At 40.5% G+C, this 17,979-nt stretch overlaps 1 protein-coding gene across 1 annotated transcript in view; it reads right to left on the bottom strand.

The window, feature by feature from the left end:
• PPP4R4 (protein phosphatase 4 regulatory subunit 4) overlaps positions 1 to 15,874 on the bottom strand; it is a 123,176-nt gene extending 107,302 nt beyond the window's left edge. The window contains exons 1-2 of the mRNA XM_077820417.1: positions 15,785 to 15,874; positions 15,222 to 15,295 (exon numbers count right to left, since the gene is read on the bottom strand). Coding sequence (XP_077676543.1) covers positions 15,222 to 15,295; positions 15,785 to 15,874 — 164 coding nt within the window. The remainder of the gene's footprint in view (positions 1 to 15,221; positions 15,296 to 15,784) is intronic.
• Positions 15,875 to 17,979: the final 2,105 nt, after the last annotated feature.

Below are 17,979 nucleotides of genomic sequence, written 5' to 3'. Positions count from 1 at the left end.
TCAGTGAACCAGATCCTCAGCTGGGTGCAACTCCATTGATTTCAATGGAGTTATGCCAGTTTAAACCACCTGAAGATCTGGCCCACATATTCAGTGTGCTAATATTAACATCTGTCTCTAGGAAAAAAAATAGCATTGAGAAAAAAGAAAGAATCTAGTAAAACAGCCACTGGGACAGCACAATGATATACATTCAGGACGGAGAAATGCTGTAACACAGAATACTTGTATTTGGGATCTGACTTGGCTTGCTTGCCGGTGGACTTTCTGAGGCAGAATTTAACTTAGACGTGACATACTGTACTTAGTGGTTTAGTCTTACTCCAATGCATAGAGAGCTCCAGAGTTCCATGTGTGCACTAAAGAGACCTTCATTTATTTATAGAATATTTATTTGTGCTGTTGCAGCCATGAGACTTGACAGAAAGGGTTCTCCACACTGTCCTATAACCAGCATTTTGTAGATACTGCTTTGAACAGCATCAGCTTAACCAAACTCACTAGCAGAGGGAAGTGTTCAGGTGACAGAGAGAAAGGAAAAACAACAATTAAGCGGTAGTCAGTGAAAGAACAGAGTTCAGGAAAAGAACATTAATATTCTCTGTAGTGGGCTTAAAGAGCCTGAGTAATAGGATAACGATGGATTCTTTGCCCTTACAAAACATCATTCATCAAAGATCTGAATGAATTTTAATAGTATGAAGAAAACCTCCCAATACCATTATAAGGAAGATCATCATCCCCATTTTACAGACACGTAAATCAAGGCAAAGAGAAGGTTTGTAATTTACCCAAGATCAGAGAGAGATACAGTGAAAGAGCAAGGAATAAAATCCAGGAATCTTAATTACCACTCTCTTGCCCTAACAACTAACTACTCTTAGAACACCTCATTTCAAATGGCAGAAATGTTCAGAGATAAAAGTGTAAGACCCATATTATGTCTGCCCCTAGCAAAGTATCCCATGCCTAAATCCACCTGATAATCCATTATGAAATCATGTTATACGTGTTGTTTTCTTGTAGAATACTATAAACATGTGATGTCTAAAAACTTGCAGTGCACCTTTAAAAAGAAGTTACAGTTAGGTTTTTAATCTGGAGATAAAGATAATGTGAGATGCATAACATATAGTTGCACATTAAAGTGCATACTAAAAACACAGAATAGATTAAAACCCCTATTTAAATTGTCATCTTCCTTTTCTCTGTTATGTTTTTATTTAGCATACACTCTGCTTGATCAAGTCCAAAAAAAATCCCAACCGAAACCACAAAAAACAGATATCCCTGCCCTGAAGATTTTATAATCTAAATAACTCTTCCAGCTCCTGCGTTCCCTAATCCAAAATGAGCTATTTAATAAAGTTACAGGAAGGGTATTACTATTTATGGTTATTAATAGAAACATTCATATATTTCCCATATTGTGGCACTTCTGCCTCTCTTGGAGGGATGTTTGCTTAAGTTAGCTGAAGACACACCAGGAGACATGTTCTTTTTTCATAAACCAAATTCCTAGAACTCTTTCTATGTAAATCCTTAAGATTTAAACATTTGAAGTATTTTTTATATTTTTTTTCCTATCTTGACAAGGTGGGTTTTTAAGATGCACCCCCAGAGTTCGCTTTTTTTCCTGAAAAAGAATCTGAGCTGGAGTTTATTTCTCACCAGGTTAAATCCACAAAAGAAAACTTTCCAATATGCCAGAGCTATTGTTGGTATAGGTGTATCATCTATGCTTACTTGAAGATTTTCCTCTGGAAAAAACCATGACTGTTTCTCAGTAAATATTCAGGTGGCATATAGAATGATTAGATCTAGAGCCACTAGCCAGAGTGGTTACAAGTCACCTGTTTTCTGAACTTGTCCTATAGTGTCCCAAGGAGACACAACAAGTATTACATTACCATTGGTCCAAGCATACTCAGGCCAGACAACTGTGGTCAACTAACACTAACTGGTTTCAGAGTAACAGCCGTGTTAGTCTGTATTTGCAAAAAGAAAAGGAGTACTTGTGGCACCTTAGAGACTAACCAATTTATTTGAGCATGAGCTTTCGTGAGCTACAGCTCACTTCATCGGATGCATACCGTGGAAACTGCAGCAGACTTTATATATACACAGAGAATATGCATCCGATGAAGTGAGCCGTAGCTCACGAAAGCTCATACTGTCTGCTGCAGTTTCCACGGTATGCATCCGATGAAGTGAGCTGTAGCTCACGAAAGCTCATGCTCAAATAAATTGGTTAGTCTCCAAGGTGCCACAAGTACTCCTTTTCTTTTTGCTAACACTAACTATCACTCTTTCGAACATGAAAGGAACAAAACAGTAATTTCAACTTGGACTAGAAGTGAATACTCACTACATTTACAGCTGCTATAGCCCCCCCACCCCCCAAATTAGCGCATCTCTAGTCAAAAAAACAACAACAAAAATACCCAAAAACCTTTATGACATGCTTCTGAGTAAAGAGGAACTGGGAAAAAGTCTGGAAAGCATATCCATTCTGAGATGGGTCGCTTGACTACAAAAGTAAATGAGAAACAGACTTCACTGAAAGAAAAATGGCTACAGAGACTAATTTGCAAAACAAGAACAAGTGATCTACCTGAAGTAGCAGATCCATGAGAGTGGGGTGGAGAAGAAGACAGAAGGATGGATAAATAATGCCTCTCCTTCCCTATTCCCCATTCCCCCCCCAAAAAAATAATCAGCTGGGAAAGGAGAATGAGATTACAGCCCTCTGAGAGTGCAGTCAATGCTCCCTAGTTTTTGCAAGTTATTTGGATTCCATAGTGATGGGCACCTAAGATTACATAACTCAAAGAAAAGAAAGTGAAAGAAAGGGTCTGCACAAGTGCAAACACTTTCCTAGCTAAACTAAAAACAAAACTGGAAGTTTCGTTATAAGATATCTAGTAATAGTCTTTATCCTCAACCCAGACCTCCTCTAAGTAAGTACAGCTCCATTCATGTGAATTAGTTTGCATCAGGCTTGAATCTGATGTTCCATGCCCTCTAGCTAGAAAGAAGAGTAAAAGTTAGAGATGAACAAAGAGCATTATACATTACTTTTTAATTTTAGTATTAAATCCACACTGTGTCATGTTCCTATGAACACTCACGGTGTGGCTTTCACAGATTCTAAGGCGAGAAGGGACCATTGTGATCATCTAGTCCAACCTCCTGTAGAGCACAGATCATACAACTTCCCCAAAATAATTCCTAGAGTATACCTTTTAGAAAAACATCCAATCTTGATTTAAAAATTGTCAGTAATGGGGAATCCATCATGATATTTGTTAAATTGTTCCAATGGTTGATTACTTTCATCGTTAAAAACATAGGCCTTATTTCCACTTACTTCCAGCCATTGCATTATTATACCTTTATCTGCTAGACTGAAGATCCCATTATCAAATATATGTTCCCCATGTAGGTACTTATAGATTGTGATCAAGTCACCCCTTAACCTTCTCTTTGTTAAGCTAAACAGATTGAGTTCCTTGAGTCTATTACCATAAGGCATATTTTCCAATCCTTTTGCAGTGATGCAATGACTAAGGAACAGTATTCATTGTCAAGAATCAGAGGGGTAGTTGTGTTAGTCTGTAACCACAAAAACGACAAGGAGTCCAGTGGCACCTTAAAGACTAACAGATTTATTTAGGCATAAGTTTTCGTGGGTAAAAAACCACTTCTACAGATCCATGGAGTGAAAATTACAGATACAAGCATAAATATACTGGCACATGAAGAGAAGGGAGTTACCTTACAAGTGGCGAACCGGTGATGACAAGGCCAATTCAATCAGGGTGGATGTGGTCCACTCCCAATAATTGATGAGGAGGTGTCAATACCAAGAGAGGGAAAATTGCTTTTGTAGTGAGCCAGCCACTCCTAGTTCCTATTCTAGCCCAAATTAATGGTGATAAATTTGCAAATGAATTGCAGCTCTGCAGTTTATCTTTGAAGTCCATTTATGAAGTTTTTTTGTTGCAGGATGGCTACTTTTAAATATGTTATTGAATGTCCAGGGAGACTGAAGTGTTCTCCTACTGGCTTTTATATGTTACCGTTCCTGATGTTTGATTTGTGTCCATTTATTCTTTTAGGAAGAGACTGTCCGGTTTGGCCAATGTACACGGCAGAGGGGCACTGATGTGTCACATGATGTGTCACAGATGTTATATGCATTGTTTTTACTTATCTGTGTCCTGTCATAATGTAATAGCAAATATTTACATTATAAATACCCCATAACTAAATACCATCAGACGTCAAAGAAGCCTTGTGAATGTTAATGAAGGACTTTATCAGAAAAAGTCTTAATTCCAAAGCAAATGGCCATCACTCACAAAGTGCACTCCTCGCTCACCATTACCAAAGGAAAAGTCCACATGGGTAGAGAAAGACTGTCAGCTTGTTTTCTGGGAGAAGAAGCTAAAAGAAGGGATTCAAAGAAAGATCCTTCATCTCTCAACAGTTTGGACTCTTAGAGGGAAGTGTACCAGATGTAAAGTGGAGATCCCCAGAGAGATCCTGGGTACCCTTTAAAGACTTTGGGGAAACGGACAGTTTATTACATCACTGCCATCATTTGGAATTACAAACTGCGATTCACCTGTACATATATTTTATCTGCTTTAACCTCTCAATCACTCTCATTTACTTCTCTTAGCTAATAAATCTTTAATTAGTTTACTAGTGTTGTCTGGTATAAGATCTGGAGTACCAATTGATCTGGGGTAAGTGACTGGTCTCTTGGGACTGGGAGAAACATGATGTGATGTAATTTTTGGCTTAAGTTATTTTATCACAAAGTCCAGTTTCTCTGGATGGCAAGATAGGATGGACAGTCTAAGGCGACAGTCTGTGATACCATGGTAAGAATGGTATAGTGATTCAGAACTTTCACATTTGGTGCTGGCTTGGTGAAATCTAATTATAGAACACACCACACCATCAGTTTGGGGTATGTGCCCTGTTTCTGAAAGTCTGCCCTGAGGTAGGCACTCACAATTGTGAGGCACTCCACTCAGTGTAACAATATTAGCTGTTGTTAATCACCAAATGTTTAGACCTGTATGCCAGGACAGCACAGAGGGGCTAAACATGAAAGGAGACAGGGACTAAACATTAGTAAACAGAGAAATAGAGAGATTTAATTTAATTTAAGATTCTTCATTAATTGGCCTTTCTTAAGACAGCTCGTTAAATAGCTTCTTCTAAAGTAAATGATGGAGGTATTTTTTTTCAATTTCATGCAATTTAGTTAACATTGCTTACCTTGCACACCTATAAACTTTCTGGTTATTAATAATTAACCAACATGATCCACCTATCTTTAAACAATTACTTTGCTTACCCATAAATAGCCTTATTAGCTATGAGATACTATGACTGGTTTCTCAATAATTTTGGAAAATAAGACCTCGGTTTCAATTTACCAAGAAAGAAGTGCCCCACCAAAAGCAGGCCCACTCTCAAAGGTGTAATCCATGTGAAAAAGCTCTCTGCAGAAAAGCACAGAAAAGAGATTGTAACTGAAGTAACTAGTCATTTGTGTTCTGTCATTTATGTTGTTTAATGTTTATTTTTCTTTCTTTAATAATAATAATAAATCAGCCAAAACAGTAATTATTTTATTTGCTTTCAATCACAATATCCCCTAAACACAGAGGATGGGGTGGAGATTAAAGATTATCTAGGCATGGCCCAGCACCTAAGCAAATACTTTGCCTCAGTTTTTAATGAGGCTAATGAAAAGCTTAGGGGTAGTGGCAGGGTGGCTAATGGTAACAAGGATATGGAGATAAAAATTACCACATCTGAAATGGAAGTCAAAATCAAACAGTTCAATGGGACTAAATCAGGGGGCCTGGATTATCTCCATCCAAGAATATTAAAGGAAATGGCACATGAAATTGCAAGCCCAATAGCAAGGATTTTTAATGAATCTGTAAACTCAGGGGTTGTACCCTATGACTGGAGAATTGCCAATAGAGTTCCCATGCTTAAGAAAGGGAAAAAAATGTGATCCAGGAAACTACAGGTCTGTTAGTTTGACCTCTATTGTATGAAAGGTCTTGGAACAAATTTTGAAGGAGAAAGTAGTGAACAGTAATCGAGATAAAATACAACATGGTTTTACAAAAGGTAGATCATGCCAGACCAACCTGATTTTCTTCTTTGAGAAGATAACTGAGTTTTTAGACAAAGGAAATGCAGTAGATCTCATCTACCTGGATTTCAGTTCCACATGGGAAATTATTAGTTAAATTGGAAAAAATAGAAATTAATATGAGAATTGAAAGGTGGATACGGAATTAGTTAAAGGGGAGATTACAATGGGTCATACTGAAAGGTGAATTGCCAGGCTGGAGAGAGGTTACTAGTCGAATTCCTCAAGAACCAGTCTTGGGACCAATCTTATTTACCATTGTCATTAATGACCTTGGCACAAAAAGTGGGAGTGTGCTAATAAAATCTGCGGATGACACAAAGTTGAGAGGTATAGCTAATAAGGAGGAGGACCGGAATATCATACAAGAAGAACTGGATGACCTTGTAAACTGGAGTAATAGAAATGGGATGAAATTTAATAGTGCGAAGTGCAAGGTCATGCATTTAGGGACGAACAACAAGATTTTTTTCCATAAACTGGGAACTTATCAGTTGGAAGAGACAGGAGAGGAGAAAGACCTGGGTGTATTGGTTGATCACAGGATGACTATGTGATGTGGCCATGAAAAAGCCTAGTGCTGTCCTAGAATGCATCAGGCAAGGTATTTCAGTAGAGAGAGGGAAGTGCTAGTAACCTTATACAAGGCACTGGTGAGGCCTCATCTGGAATACCATGTGCAATTCTGGTCTCCCATGTTTAAGAAAGATTAATTCAAAGCGGAAAAGGTGCGGAGAAGGGCTACTAGGATGATCCAAGGAATGCAAAAACTAACTTATGAGAGGAGACTCAAAGAACTTGGCTTGTTTAGCCTAACCTAAAGAAGGATGAGGTGAAATATGTTTGCTCTCTATAAATACGTAAGAGGGATAAATACCAGGGAAGGAGTATGTGACACTACACCCAATATTCTTCATAGAGATATGGTTATGATATGATTATGGCATAACTAAGATGTATTTAAGTAAGATGGGTCATACGAGATATCATTGGAAAGGTTATGATTTACTGAATATGATTATCCTATTTGTATGCATGTATCATTTTTGTATCTGAAGTTAGGAATATTGTCTATGCATCTATTACAAATGTGTGTTTACACTGGGAACGCCCACTAGACAGAATGAAATCAGTCTGGATAGCCAGTTGGGAAGGGCCATTGGGGAAAACAATTGATCATTGAAGATGCTAATCTCCCACCAGGAAGTCTTCCTGGGGACGCTACTAACAGCTTCTCAGTTATGACTGCAGAGACATATGACCAAGTCACGTGGTACTGGACTCTATGATAATATGAGTATTTTTCCACTGACTGGGGGTGGGAATCACACTGGGAGACAAAGGATTCCAGCCATATGTAAAAACTAGTTAAGGTAGGGGATTGACATCATCGTGGTTCGTTCTTCGTCTTCATTGACTCGCCACCCAAAAAAGAGGACTGTGGGAAACACCTGAGAAGAAAAAGACTGGACTAGGGGAGAAGGGCTGAGCCCAGGTGAGAGGGTTGTCTCACCTGTGAAAGGAATGTCTGGAGATGTAAGCTGCAAGCCAGTGCAGCTCGCCTTCAAGAATCTCTGCAATCTACCTAAAACAACATTTAGGGAAAGAATTTTCTACTTATAACCTGTTTCTTTAGTATACTAAGCTTAGATTGCATGTTTGTTTTATTTGCTAGGTAATCTGCTTTGATCCGTTTGCTATCCCTTACAATCACTTAAAAACTATCTTTTGTAGTTAATAAACTTGTTTTGTTTTTTTCTAAAACCAGTGTGTGTGGAAATCATAACTTGGGGCAGAAAGCTGTGTATATCCCTCTCCACATTGAGAGAAGGGGGCAAATTTCATGAGCTTATGCTGTACAGGTCTCTGTATAATGCAAGACAGTACAATTTTGGGTTTACCCTCTAGAGGGGTGTGTGCACTTGAGTACTGGGCAATTTCTTAGCTGAGTTGTCCCAGGCAGAGCTGATCTCGGCATCTGTGTGCATAGCTGCAGCTGGATGTACCCCTACCTGTATGAGTCTGGTAAAGTGCAGTCTGAACCTGGGAAAGGCTTTGACAAGCTGCATATTAGTACAATGTAAAGGGAACCCCGGCTGGTGGGTCAGGTGGGCTCAGTGGTACCCCAGTTCCAAGTGGCACCCAGAGAGGGGGGCGGGAGAAACCCATCACAGACAGGAGTTATTTAAGTTAAGCACTAATGTATACACAAGAACAAATGGCTATAGACTGGCCATCAACAACTTCGGGCTTGAAATTAAGGGAAGGTTTCTAACTATCAGAGGAGTGAAGTTCTGGAACAGCCTTCCAAGGGAAGCAGTGGGGCTAAAATACCTAACTGGCTTCAAGACTGAGCTTGATTAGTTTATGGGGAGAATGGTATGAAGGGACTGCCTACGATGGCAGTGGCCCATCGGCATCTGCCAGTAACAAAAATCCCCAGTGGCTGGAGATGGGACACTAGATGGGGAGGCTCTCAGTTACTACAGAAAATTATTTCCCAGTTATCTGCCTGGTGGGTCATGCCCACATGCTCAGGGTCTAACTGATTCCCATATTTGGGGTCGGGAAGGAATTTCGCCCAGATCAGATTGGCAGAGACCCTAGGGGGTTTTTGCCTTCCTTTGCAAAATGGGGCACAGGTCACTTGCAGGTTTAAACTGGTGGAAATAGTGAATTCTCTGCAACTTGAAGTCTCTATTTTGAGGTCTTCGGTAACTCAGCCAGAGGTTAGGAATCTATTTCAGGAGTGGGTGAGTGAGATTCTGTGGCCAGCAATGTGCAGGAGGTCAGACTAGATGATCATGATGATTCCTTCTGACCTTAAAGTCTATGAGTCTAAGATGTCTAAAAGACAGCCTGTGATTAGAAGAATGGGAGTCACATTCCTAAATTGTCAGTAAGAGAGACAATTACTAAGAGCTGGCCTATCGTTTCTTGTTTCTCTAGACTAAATATTTTTAGTATTTTGGGGTGAGGGTATAAAATTACTTGACATTCAACACAATTTAAAATTACTCCTCGTACCCCACAGCTAGCATTCAATGGCAAATAAAGGTGTGTTCTTAAAATGATATTTTTATGGAAGATACAGCAGAGTTATTTACAGTGAGAGCAGTGATTTCATAAACTCTGGTGGACATGACAGCCATGAGAAAGCAAGTTTTAATAAATTGAGACATTTGACTCAGTAGTCCCATATTTCCAAAGACTGGCAAGGCTAAGTACTGAAGAACATAGGCTAGGTCTCAGACTGGCAAGTTCTATCCGAAGGCTGATATGGAAAAGCGACTATGTCTTGAAAGAGCTCTGAAATGTAAATTTAGAATGCCACTAAAATGTTAACTTTGGGAAATAACATCGCAGAGTTTTACATATTTCTAGTGCTCCCATCACAGTGGTATCTAGATGCCAAGTTCTTTTTCTACCTTCCATTCAATATGTTATTTGTACAAGTCTTCCTTTGAGGGAATAACCATATCTTTGGCTAAAGATGTCACTGCAGCATTAATTTTTTTATCTAAAGCTCTTTTATCTCTCAAGCCTGGAAAGCTTCTCTCTCTCAAGGGGGATAGTGGCATACAGAGCAGCTACTGCCCCAACTTCCCCACTCCATCTCACCAGTTTCTGATTGTACAAAAGGCCATCCAATATCTGTGAGTGCAGGGGGAGTCCGCAACAATTTTACCTTTTCCCTGTCCTCAGGATTAAAAGGCTTCTCAGGAGCACGGTGCTACCCTCCTCTCTGTATAGCTGTATGTGTTGCTGAGTCACTCTCAACTACCTTTTAAAGTTCAGATATGACAAACATTTAATTACCTTTGACTTTTTACAGACTCATTTGTTGCATTTAAAATATTTTAAAGTAGTCAATATAAGCAAAGATAATATTTTCACAGAACTGAATTTAATAAAAAGTTACTTAGCATTAACTTGTAAAAAAGTTCTTTTTGGATTTTTTGCTTCACTAACTTCTTATCCGTGAATTTATTTGCATAACAGAAACAATGTCAGACAACTAATTTATGCAAATGTATGCAAATAAATGGATCAATAATGCAATTTCAATATAATTTAAATTGCAGTTTACAAAATAAGAACAAAAAGCTGTGAGGTTACAATCACAAGCATGCTTAAGAACATAAAGGAGGAGTGAAGAGAAAGAAGGTCATGTTTGTAATGTTAATATTTGCAGCTTAATGATGTAGATAACAGAATATTTTGCTACACTGCAGAATCCAACAATTGGATATTTCAAAATCCTGTGTAGGCACATGGCCACAAAATGTGAAGTCTATGTTTTGAAGCTGTTTTACCAGCTCTCATAATTTCATTGCAAGTCTTGCAATATTTGAGGTTATCTTATAGCTCCAGCTCTTGAAGTTGTACACTTAAATGAGAATCTCGACTCTCATTTAAAACAAAAAGTAAGGTGCTAGCCCTCACAGTTGCAGAGGAGCCCTAAAAGCTGAAAAGCCAGAAGGCAAACAAAATACCCAAGATTTATTATTAGTAAAATCTCATGATTTTTTAATTGCTTGAGGTTTGCAACAATGTAAATTTATAAAAGTTCACTGAAGTTTGCAAATACACCAGTTGATGTAAGATGTCTGCTATAAGAGTGTTTTTGTAGTTATTGTGCTTATAAACATGCTAAAGTTCTAAGAGTTTCATTCTTTCATATCTACAGGTTTTACTTAGTCTACAATAATCTTCTGTGTTAAATGCTTTGCAAAAATATAGTGATTTTTTTTAAAACTGTGAGACAAGATGCCGCCTATTACAAAGCATGTTCCCAAAAGGGTGAATAATTGAACCTTCTAACTTAATAACATATTTTTCCTCTGTCATTTTCAGTACAACAGAAATAGTAAGTAAACAAGCATAAAGAAACAAACTGGAGTAGCTGAATACAATACTATACATGCAGTAAAGTAAGACCACTAGGGAAATTTATCACAGAAGGCTTCAGAAAATAATCGAAGAACAGTGTGCATGCCAGTGATAGACACTATCCCAATACAAAATCAAGTATCTTTGCAACAAACAAAATGTATCTTTTAAAAGTCATAATCCATCACAGCATATCACGCTGACCCAATATGGTCTCATTGTTTAGCTGGGCTCTCTTGTCTGTCTATATTCATCTGTTGTCTCTTGTCTCAAACTTAGATTGTAAGCTCCTTAGAGCAGGCACAGTCTTTTTGTTCTGTGTTTGTACAGCACCTAGCACAAGGGGGTCTTGGTCCATGTTTAGGGCTTCTAACTGCTACAATAATACAAATAATAAATAATAATTATCATCATTTTGCTATTGGCATTATGCCCCAAAGGAATTAAGGATATTACTTAGCTGCCAACACCTCCATGAGACAGACAAGTTTTATTTTCCCCATTTTACAGGTGTCCAAATTTAGACTGAGGAGTTAACGGACTTGCTCAAGGTCACAGAGAGAATCGGTGTCAGAAGTTATTACAATTAACAACTTCCTGATTTGGAGACACATGATCATTCCACTAGACCATCCTGCCTTTCAATGATTGTTCTAAAAATACAAGTTTAACACCGGTTATTCAAACCCAGTTCTCCAAAACACTGATTATCTGAAATTATAAAACATCCCCTTAACACCAAGATTTCATTTTTCAAAATTTGACTGTTCTCAAAAGTCACTTGGGTAGGGGAGGATTTACCTGCAAATATATATATATAAATTTAGAGAACGAGTTTTCCCTTTGTAGAAACAATGTAGACAAGACAATCAAAGTTACAAAAAAAAAAAACCCAGTATTGTTGAGTCAACAAAACGAAAATCTGTTCACAGGCAGTGATCAAACTGTAATTGAAATAAAACAATATCCTCATGAAAGTAATACATCACCAAAAGCAGATCAGTGTTATTTGAATTGCAATAGCACCTAAAGGCTCCAATCAAGGATTGGGGCTCCAGTATATTATGCACTATACACACACACACAATCAGTGCTTAAAGTGGCCTGAAAAAAAAGTGTGTGGAGTGTCTCATTACCCACACATCTACTCACGCTCCCTGCCTAACAATTAATTGTGCCCCAAAAATCAATCCTGCCCTTTAGATTCCACCATCAGTCCTGCATTTCAGACCCACATTAATGTTACCCCTATCAGTTCTGTCTAAAATATTAAGAGAGCAAGTACAAGCAAGACTTGAAAAATAGGCACTGACTGTTAAGACTGATAAGAAAGAGGAAGAATTAAGAGTATGGGGGGGAATTCAATAGCAGAAAATAAAGTAATTCATGCATCAAAAATCTCAGACAACTAAAATGTTACTGCTGTTCTCCACAAGAAAGGTGACAACATCTAACCGCAGACTAGTGATTCAGTAGCAAAGGCCTTGAGAAAAATAACTCTGAGCACAACAAAAATTACATTTTTCAGAGTAACAGCCGTGTTAGTCTGTATTCGCAAAAAGAAAAGGAGTCCTTGTGGCACCTTAGAGACTAACCAATTTATTTGAGCATGAGCTTTCGTGAGCTACAGCTCACTTCATCAGATGCATACCGTGGGAGGAGGTATTGTTTCATATTCTCTGTGTATATATAAAGTCTGCTGCAGTTTCCACGGTATGCATCTGATGAAGTGAGCTGTAGCTTACGAAAGCTCATGCTCAAATAAATTGGTTAGTCTCTAAGGTGCCACAAGGACTCCTTTTCTTTTTATAAAAAATATTGTTTGTTTTGTTTTAAGAGACTAAGGTATGTTGTAATGTGAGGACTCAGACAGGACTCTCGCTTTCAGGTGCTTTTTATTATTATTAAATATTATTATATTGCTGCAACATCTAAATGCCTCAGGCAGGATCGGAGCCCTATTGTGCTAGGTGTTGCACAAACACATTACTACTTTAAAAAGAAAAGGAGTACTTGTGGCACCTTAGAGACAGCTACAGCAAGCTTATGCTCAAATAAATTGGTTAGTCTCTAAGGTGCCACAAGTACTCCTTTTCTTTTTGAGGATACAGACTAACACGGTTGCTACTCTGAAACCTGTAATTACTACTTTAATGACCAAGAACTACTCACTTTAGTAAAGTTAAGCATCCACGTATGTGTTTGCTGGATCAGGGCCCTAAGAAGATCAGTTAACAATAGGAAAGATAGAGCAAGGGGGATACAATATACACACAGACACACACACACACAGATAAAAATGGAATTTCTTAAATTATTATAAACAGACAAAGCATCAACTATCTCCATCTGGAACTCAACCCAGTCATCACTAAATTGATTAATTTTTCATAGGTATCAATGCCTATCCACAAGGACCAGCACAGAAGAAGGTATATAGACCTCTGGATGAGAAGCGGACATCACTGGCAAAGAGGAATAGGTGGAAGGCGGGGGGGGCAATGTGATATAATAGATAAGAATACTGGAGACAAAAATACATCATTGTGTGATATAAAGAGGATACGACTTCTGCTACAGGCGGGATGCCATTCCAGCTCCTTTTTTCCCCACTTATAGCCCAACCAGCATGAGAGGGGAAATTTCCTCCGTGCTATCAAATGACAAAAGCTTCCACTGGATTAACATATATACCCCAAACAGTTTTATCACAATGAGAAACCATTCAATAAAAAAGCTTGTCAAGTATAGATGAAAGTTACTTTCAACAATATAAGGACTACAATTAGATAGACGTGCAAACATCTTTGCAAGGCAAAAAAGTATGTCCCTGGACAGCTGTGCAGTCACAGAGAAAGGAGAAAAGAAAGTCAAGAAGAGTCCAAGGCCAGGTTGAAAAGCAACTAGTAAAATGAAAGATATGAAAATGAGCCTCCTTCTTACCCTTTAGCCAGACAGTGTTCCAATAATGACATATTGTTGGAAACATGATCTTTAATCAGGAAAGAAAGAAAGAAATTTGCCATCATGCAGAAAAGAAACTACTGATTGTTATGAGATAATGACCTAAAACATTGTATAACTACAAACTAGAGCTCTGATCCCTATTCTCTTGTACAGTACTTCCATTGGAGTCAATAGGAATAGTCATATAATTGCATTAGTAAACGTTGCAAGATCAGATCTTTAATGATTAGAACATTCAAAATTAAAAAAATAAGCCACAGCTAAAATTTATTACCAAAAGTACAGCAGATGGCCAAAACTGAAGGCCTACCAATACTGCCAAGCAAACCAGACCAAAAAAAAATTAGGGAACTGAAAAACATCCTGAAAAATTTGAAGACAAGTATGGATTCAGAGAGCACTAAAGATAGCCAACAGATAAATTGGAAGGAAACTAGCAGCTGGCTCTCCAATTACTGAGTATTGTACAAAAGTATATAGTCAAATCAAAATCCTTCAGAACACTTATCCCCTCAAAGATGACATCTGCAGTACAGTCAAAAGAGATCTGGGTTTGAAACAATTATAATTTAAAACAATTAAGTAACAGTAACTATACACTTTAGGGAACTGGAAGAGGAGGGTAAAATGAGAAACAAGAGCATGGTTCAATATTAAAATAATCTGTTACACAGTATTTTCTTAGGACAGTGAGACTGATCTCTCAAACAGTTCGCCTCTTTATACTGCCCAGAATCATGCAATAAACTCAAACAGCTCTGTTCCATGTCTGCATAATCATTGCTCATGCTATAGAGTGAATATGAAGTTAGTCACTGATGGCTCTCTTTAATACCAACACTCAGCTCAAAACCAATTACAAGGCAAAAAAAAATATGAAGTACAACTCATTAATGGAGAGGGCCATCTCAGGAACTTACTCAGCAAATAAACACTTGTGGGTCTATAGGGGTATACTATCGAATACCACTTTGTGTAGGTTTAACAAAATGATTGGGTAACACACCTATTTTATCTTGCCTCTATTTGTGATCATTCAAACAGTAAGAAGAATAAAACCAAGAAACCTTAGAGACAGAAACCACAAGGTAAAAGGAATAGGGAACTAAAATAAAAACTGGATGTTGTCAATATGGACAGCAACATTTCACAACAATATTTTAGGACATACCTGAGTAGATATACAGCTCTTTCAATATCATTGAGTTCTTCATCAACTGTCAATCTCTCTATTTCTTCTGGTGTCTATCAAGTGTGAAATACAAAATATGATTTTACTGTTTCCCTGTTTTATTTGTCTTATAACAACCCTTTCTCCAAACCCTCAGAGATAATTACATGGTTAATAGGAGTTTAACCCTTAAAATCTCAAATAAGGCTTCAAATTCAGTCAGAAAAATCTTTAGCCAGAAATATGTTAGTGACTCTAATAAGGTTCTGTTCTAACAGTTATTCTTATAATAAATATTTCATGCATATTTATAATTAACATAAGACATATAAACGTTACTGTAAACATCAACTACGTTTTCTCTATTTTTTCCCACTTACGTTTTTGTTTATGCCTAGACACATTAAGGCTCTATTAAACAGAATTCAAGGATGTTAATTTCACCACAACTGAAATTTTTTTAAAAAATAAGGTGCTGCCAGAGCAGCCAGCTATGCACAAATACAAGCCTGAAATAATTCCAGCTGGATTTTAAAGCATCACTCTGGTTTTAAAGTATATACCTTTAAACTCCTGCGCACCGGCCTTTCTATAATAGTAAGTTCCTGCAGGTCTTCTATGTACCCAAATAAATTGTTCTGACTAAAATCCATTTTGAAGGAGACGATTAAAGGATGCACGTAATAACTACAGCCCCTGGCAAACCATGATCCATCCAAGCCTCATATTGCATTCAGTAGGAGAGGAGTCCACGCAACACCCCCTTCCCCCGATGCACTTGAGCGTAGAGCAGCGACTGCCTCTTCCTCATAGGAAGCTGCTGAGCCCACACCACCCAGGAGGGGCCTCAGCAAACACAATGCGGCACCAGCACAACCTACTGCTGCTTCTCTATGAGCATCACTCAAACGCAACACAGCCTCCTGGAAGGAAACTTTCCCCAGCTGCCTTACTTCCCTTAGTCCCTCCAGCGTCTGCAGGGAGCGGCAAGCACCAGCCTTCCCACCCTTCGCTCCGCGTGCCCTGCTGTAGGTTGAAGGGGCTGGGGGGGCGGGCGGTTGCTTCGACTTTCTCCTCCACGCAGAAGCGATGCTCTTCTCTTCAGGCTGCGGGGGCCGGGCGGGAGGAAGCAAGCTACGTCGGGGGCGGCGGTCCCTCTCCTCCAGCAGGCAGCAGCCGTGGGTGTCGCCCCCTCAAGGGATCGGGTTGAAGGGCGCAGTTGTTTGTGGAGCTTCCACGTAAATGGGGCAGATGAGGGCAAGTCCCCTAAGCGGGTGGGTTGGGGGGCAGTTGGTCCTTCTGCCGCACGCCCCCCGAGAGCGGCGGATGGGGGGCAGTTCCTCCAAGAGGAGGTGTTGGCGGGCGCGGTTAGGCCCAGCTCCCCTTGCGCATCCCCGGAGCCCCGGGTCGTTATTCGCCAGGGTAGGTCACCAGTGAGAGGGATGCGGTGCCATCGCCCCGGGACGGCCCTCGGGCAGGACAGGGGCTTTCCAGGCGCCGGGAGGCGCTCCCTTCTCCGGCGAGGCCCCAGCGAAGCGCAGAGCCGCCACTCAACGACCGAGAGCAGGGCAGGAGCCGCCCCCAGCACCGCGGAGCTGGTCGCCGGGGCGACGCGCCGCTACAGCAGCCTTCGCGGGGCAAAAGAGTTGCCCGAACGCGGCAATATCCGAACGCGCTGGGGGGATACGGGGAGGGGCGCCGGCACTACCCTGCCGCAGCTCACCCTGGAATGGGGGGCGGAGGGGCGAGCTTGATCTCCAGGAGAGAGGCGACCCCAGCCGGCCAGGAGCGGGGCTCACGCTGGTCTCACACAGCCCTGTGTCAAGACTCTCCTCACACCCGATGGCAGGGCTCTCGTCTGTCAGGGCTCGCCTCCATATCACCCACACCGGGTGACGGGGCTCTCCCCAATCGCACACCCACGCACCCCTGTGTCCGGGTTCGTCTCCTTCACACAGACACAGACCAGTGTCGGAGCTCTCTCCGCCATCTCATATTCACACACACACCGTGTCGCGGCTCTTTCCTCCTTCGGTCCCATCCTCCTTCCCCCCAGCCCCTTTGTCAAAGTTCTCCCCCCCGCCCCCCAAGAAAAATGTCAGGGCTCTTTCCTCCTCCCATTCCCCCCCCCCACACACACACACACACAATGTCAGGGCTCTCACCTCCATCACACACCCCACAACCACACAAATAATGTCAGAGCTCTCCACCATCACACACCCCTATTTCAGGGCTCTCCTCCAGGTCACACCACCCTCATATCCAGTGCCATGTCACACCCCCCTCCTATCCATCTCTCTTTCACATACACACACACAGTTTGAGAGGTCTCTCCTCCATCACACACACGTCAGGCTCTCTTCCCACACACACGCACACACTACACATCAGGGCTCTCTCCTCCAACACATGCACACACGCACACGCATAGAGCATCAAGGCTGTCCTATATTATAGATCCTTCCACCACCAGCAACAGGACTCCTGTCCCCAATGGCAGGGCTCTGATCCGTCATACCGCTCAATGTTAATACCCCTCAATCACACACCTAGTGTCCCATGCTCTGGGGTCCCTAAATCTTAGACTGCCAGAAGCTGGGGCAAGACCATAGGGACTGGATTACTCAATAAATGTCCCTGTTCGGTTCATTCCCTCTGAAGCATCTAGCACCAGCCACTGTTGAAACACAGGATACTGAGCTAGCTGGACCATTGTCTGACCCAGTATGGCCATTCTTATGTTCAGCGTCAGGGT

This window comes from Eretmochelys imbricata, chromosome 6 (genome assembly GCF_965152235.1).
Source record: "Eretmochelys imbricata isolate rEreImb1 chromosome 6, rEreImb1.hap1, whole genome shotgun sequence".
In the NCBI taxonomy this organism is placed as follows: Eukaryota; Metazoa; Chordata; order Testudines; family Cheloniidae; genus Eretmochelys; species Eretmochelys imbricata.
The sequence above is the reverse complement of the archived record's forward strand: the minus strand, read 5'-3'. Positions and strand labels throughout refer to the sequence as shown.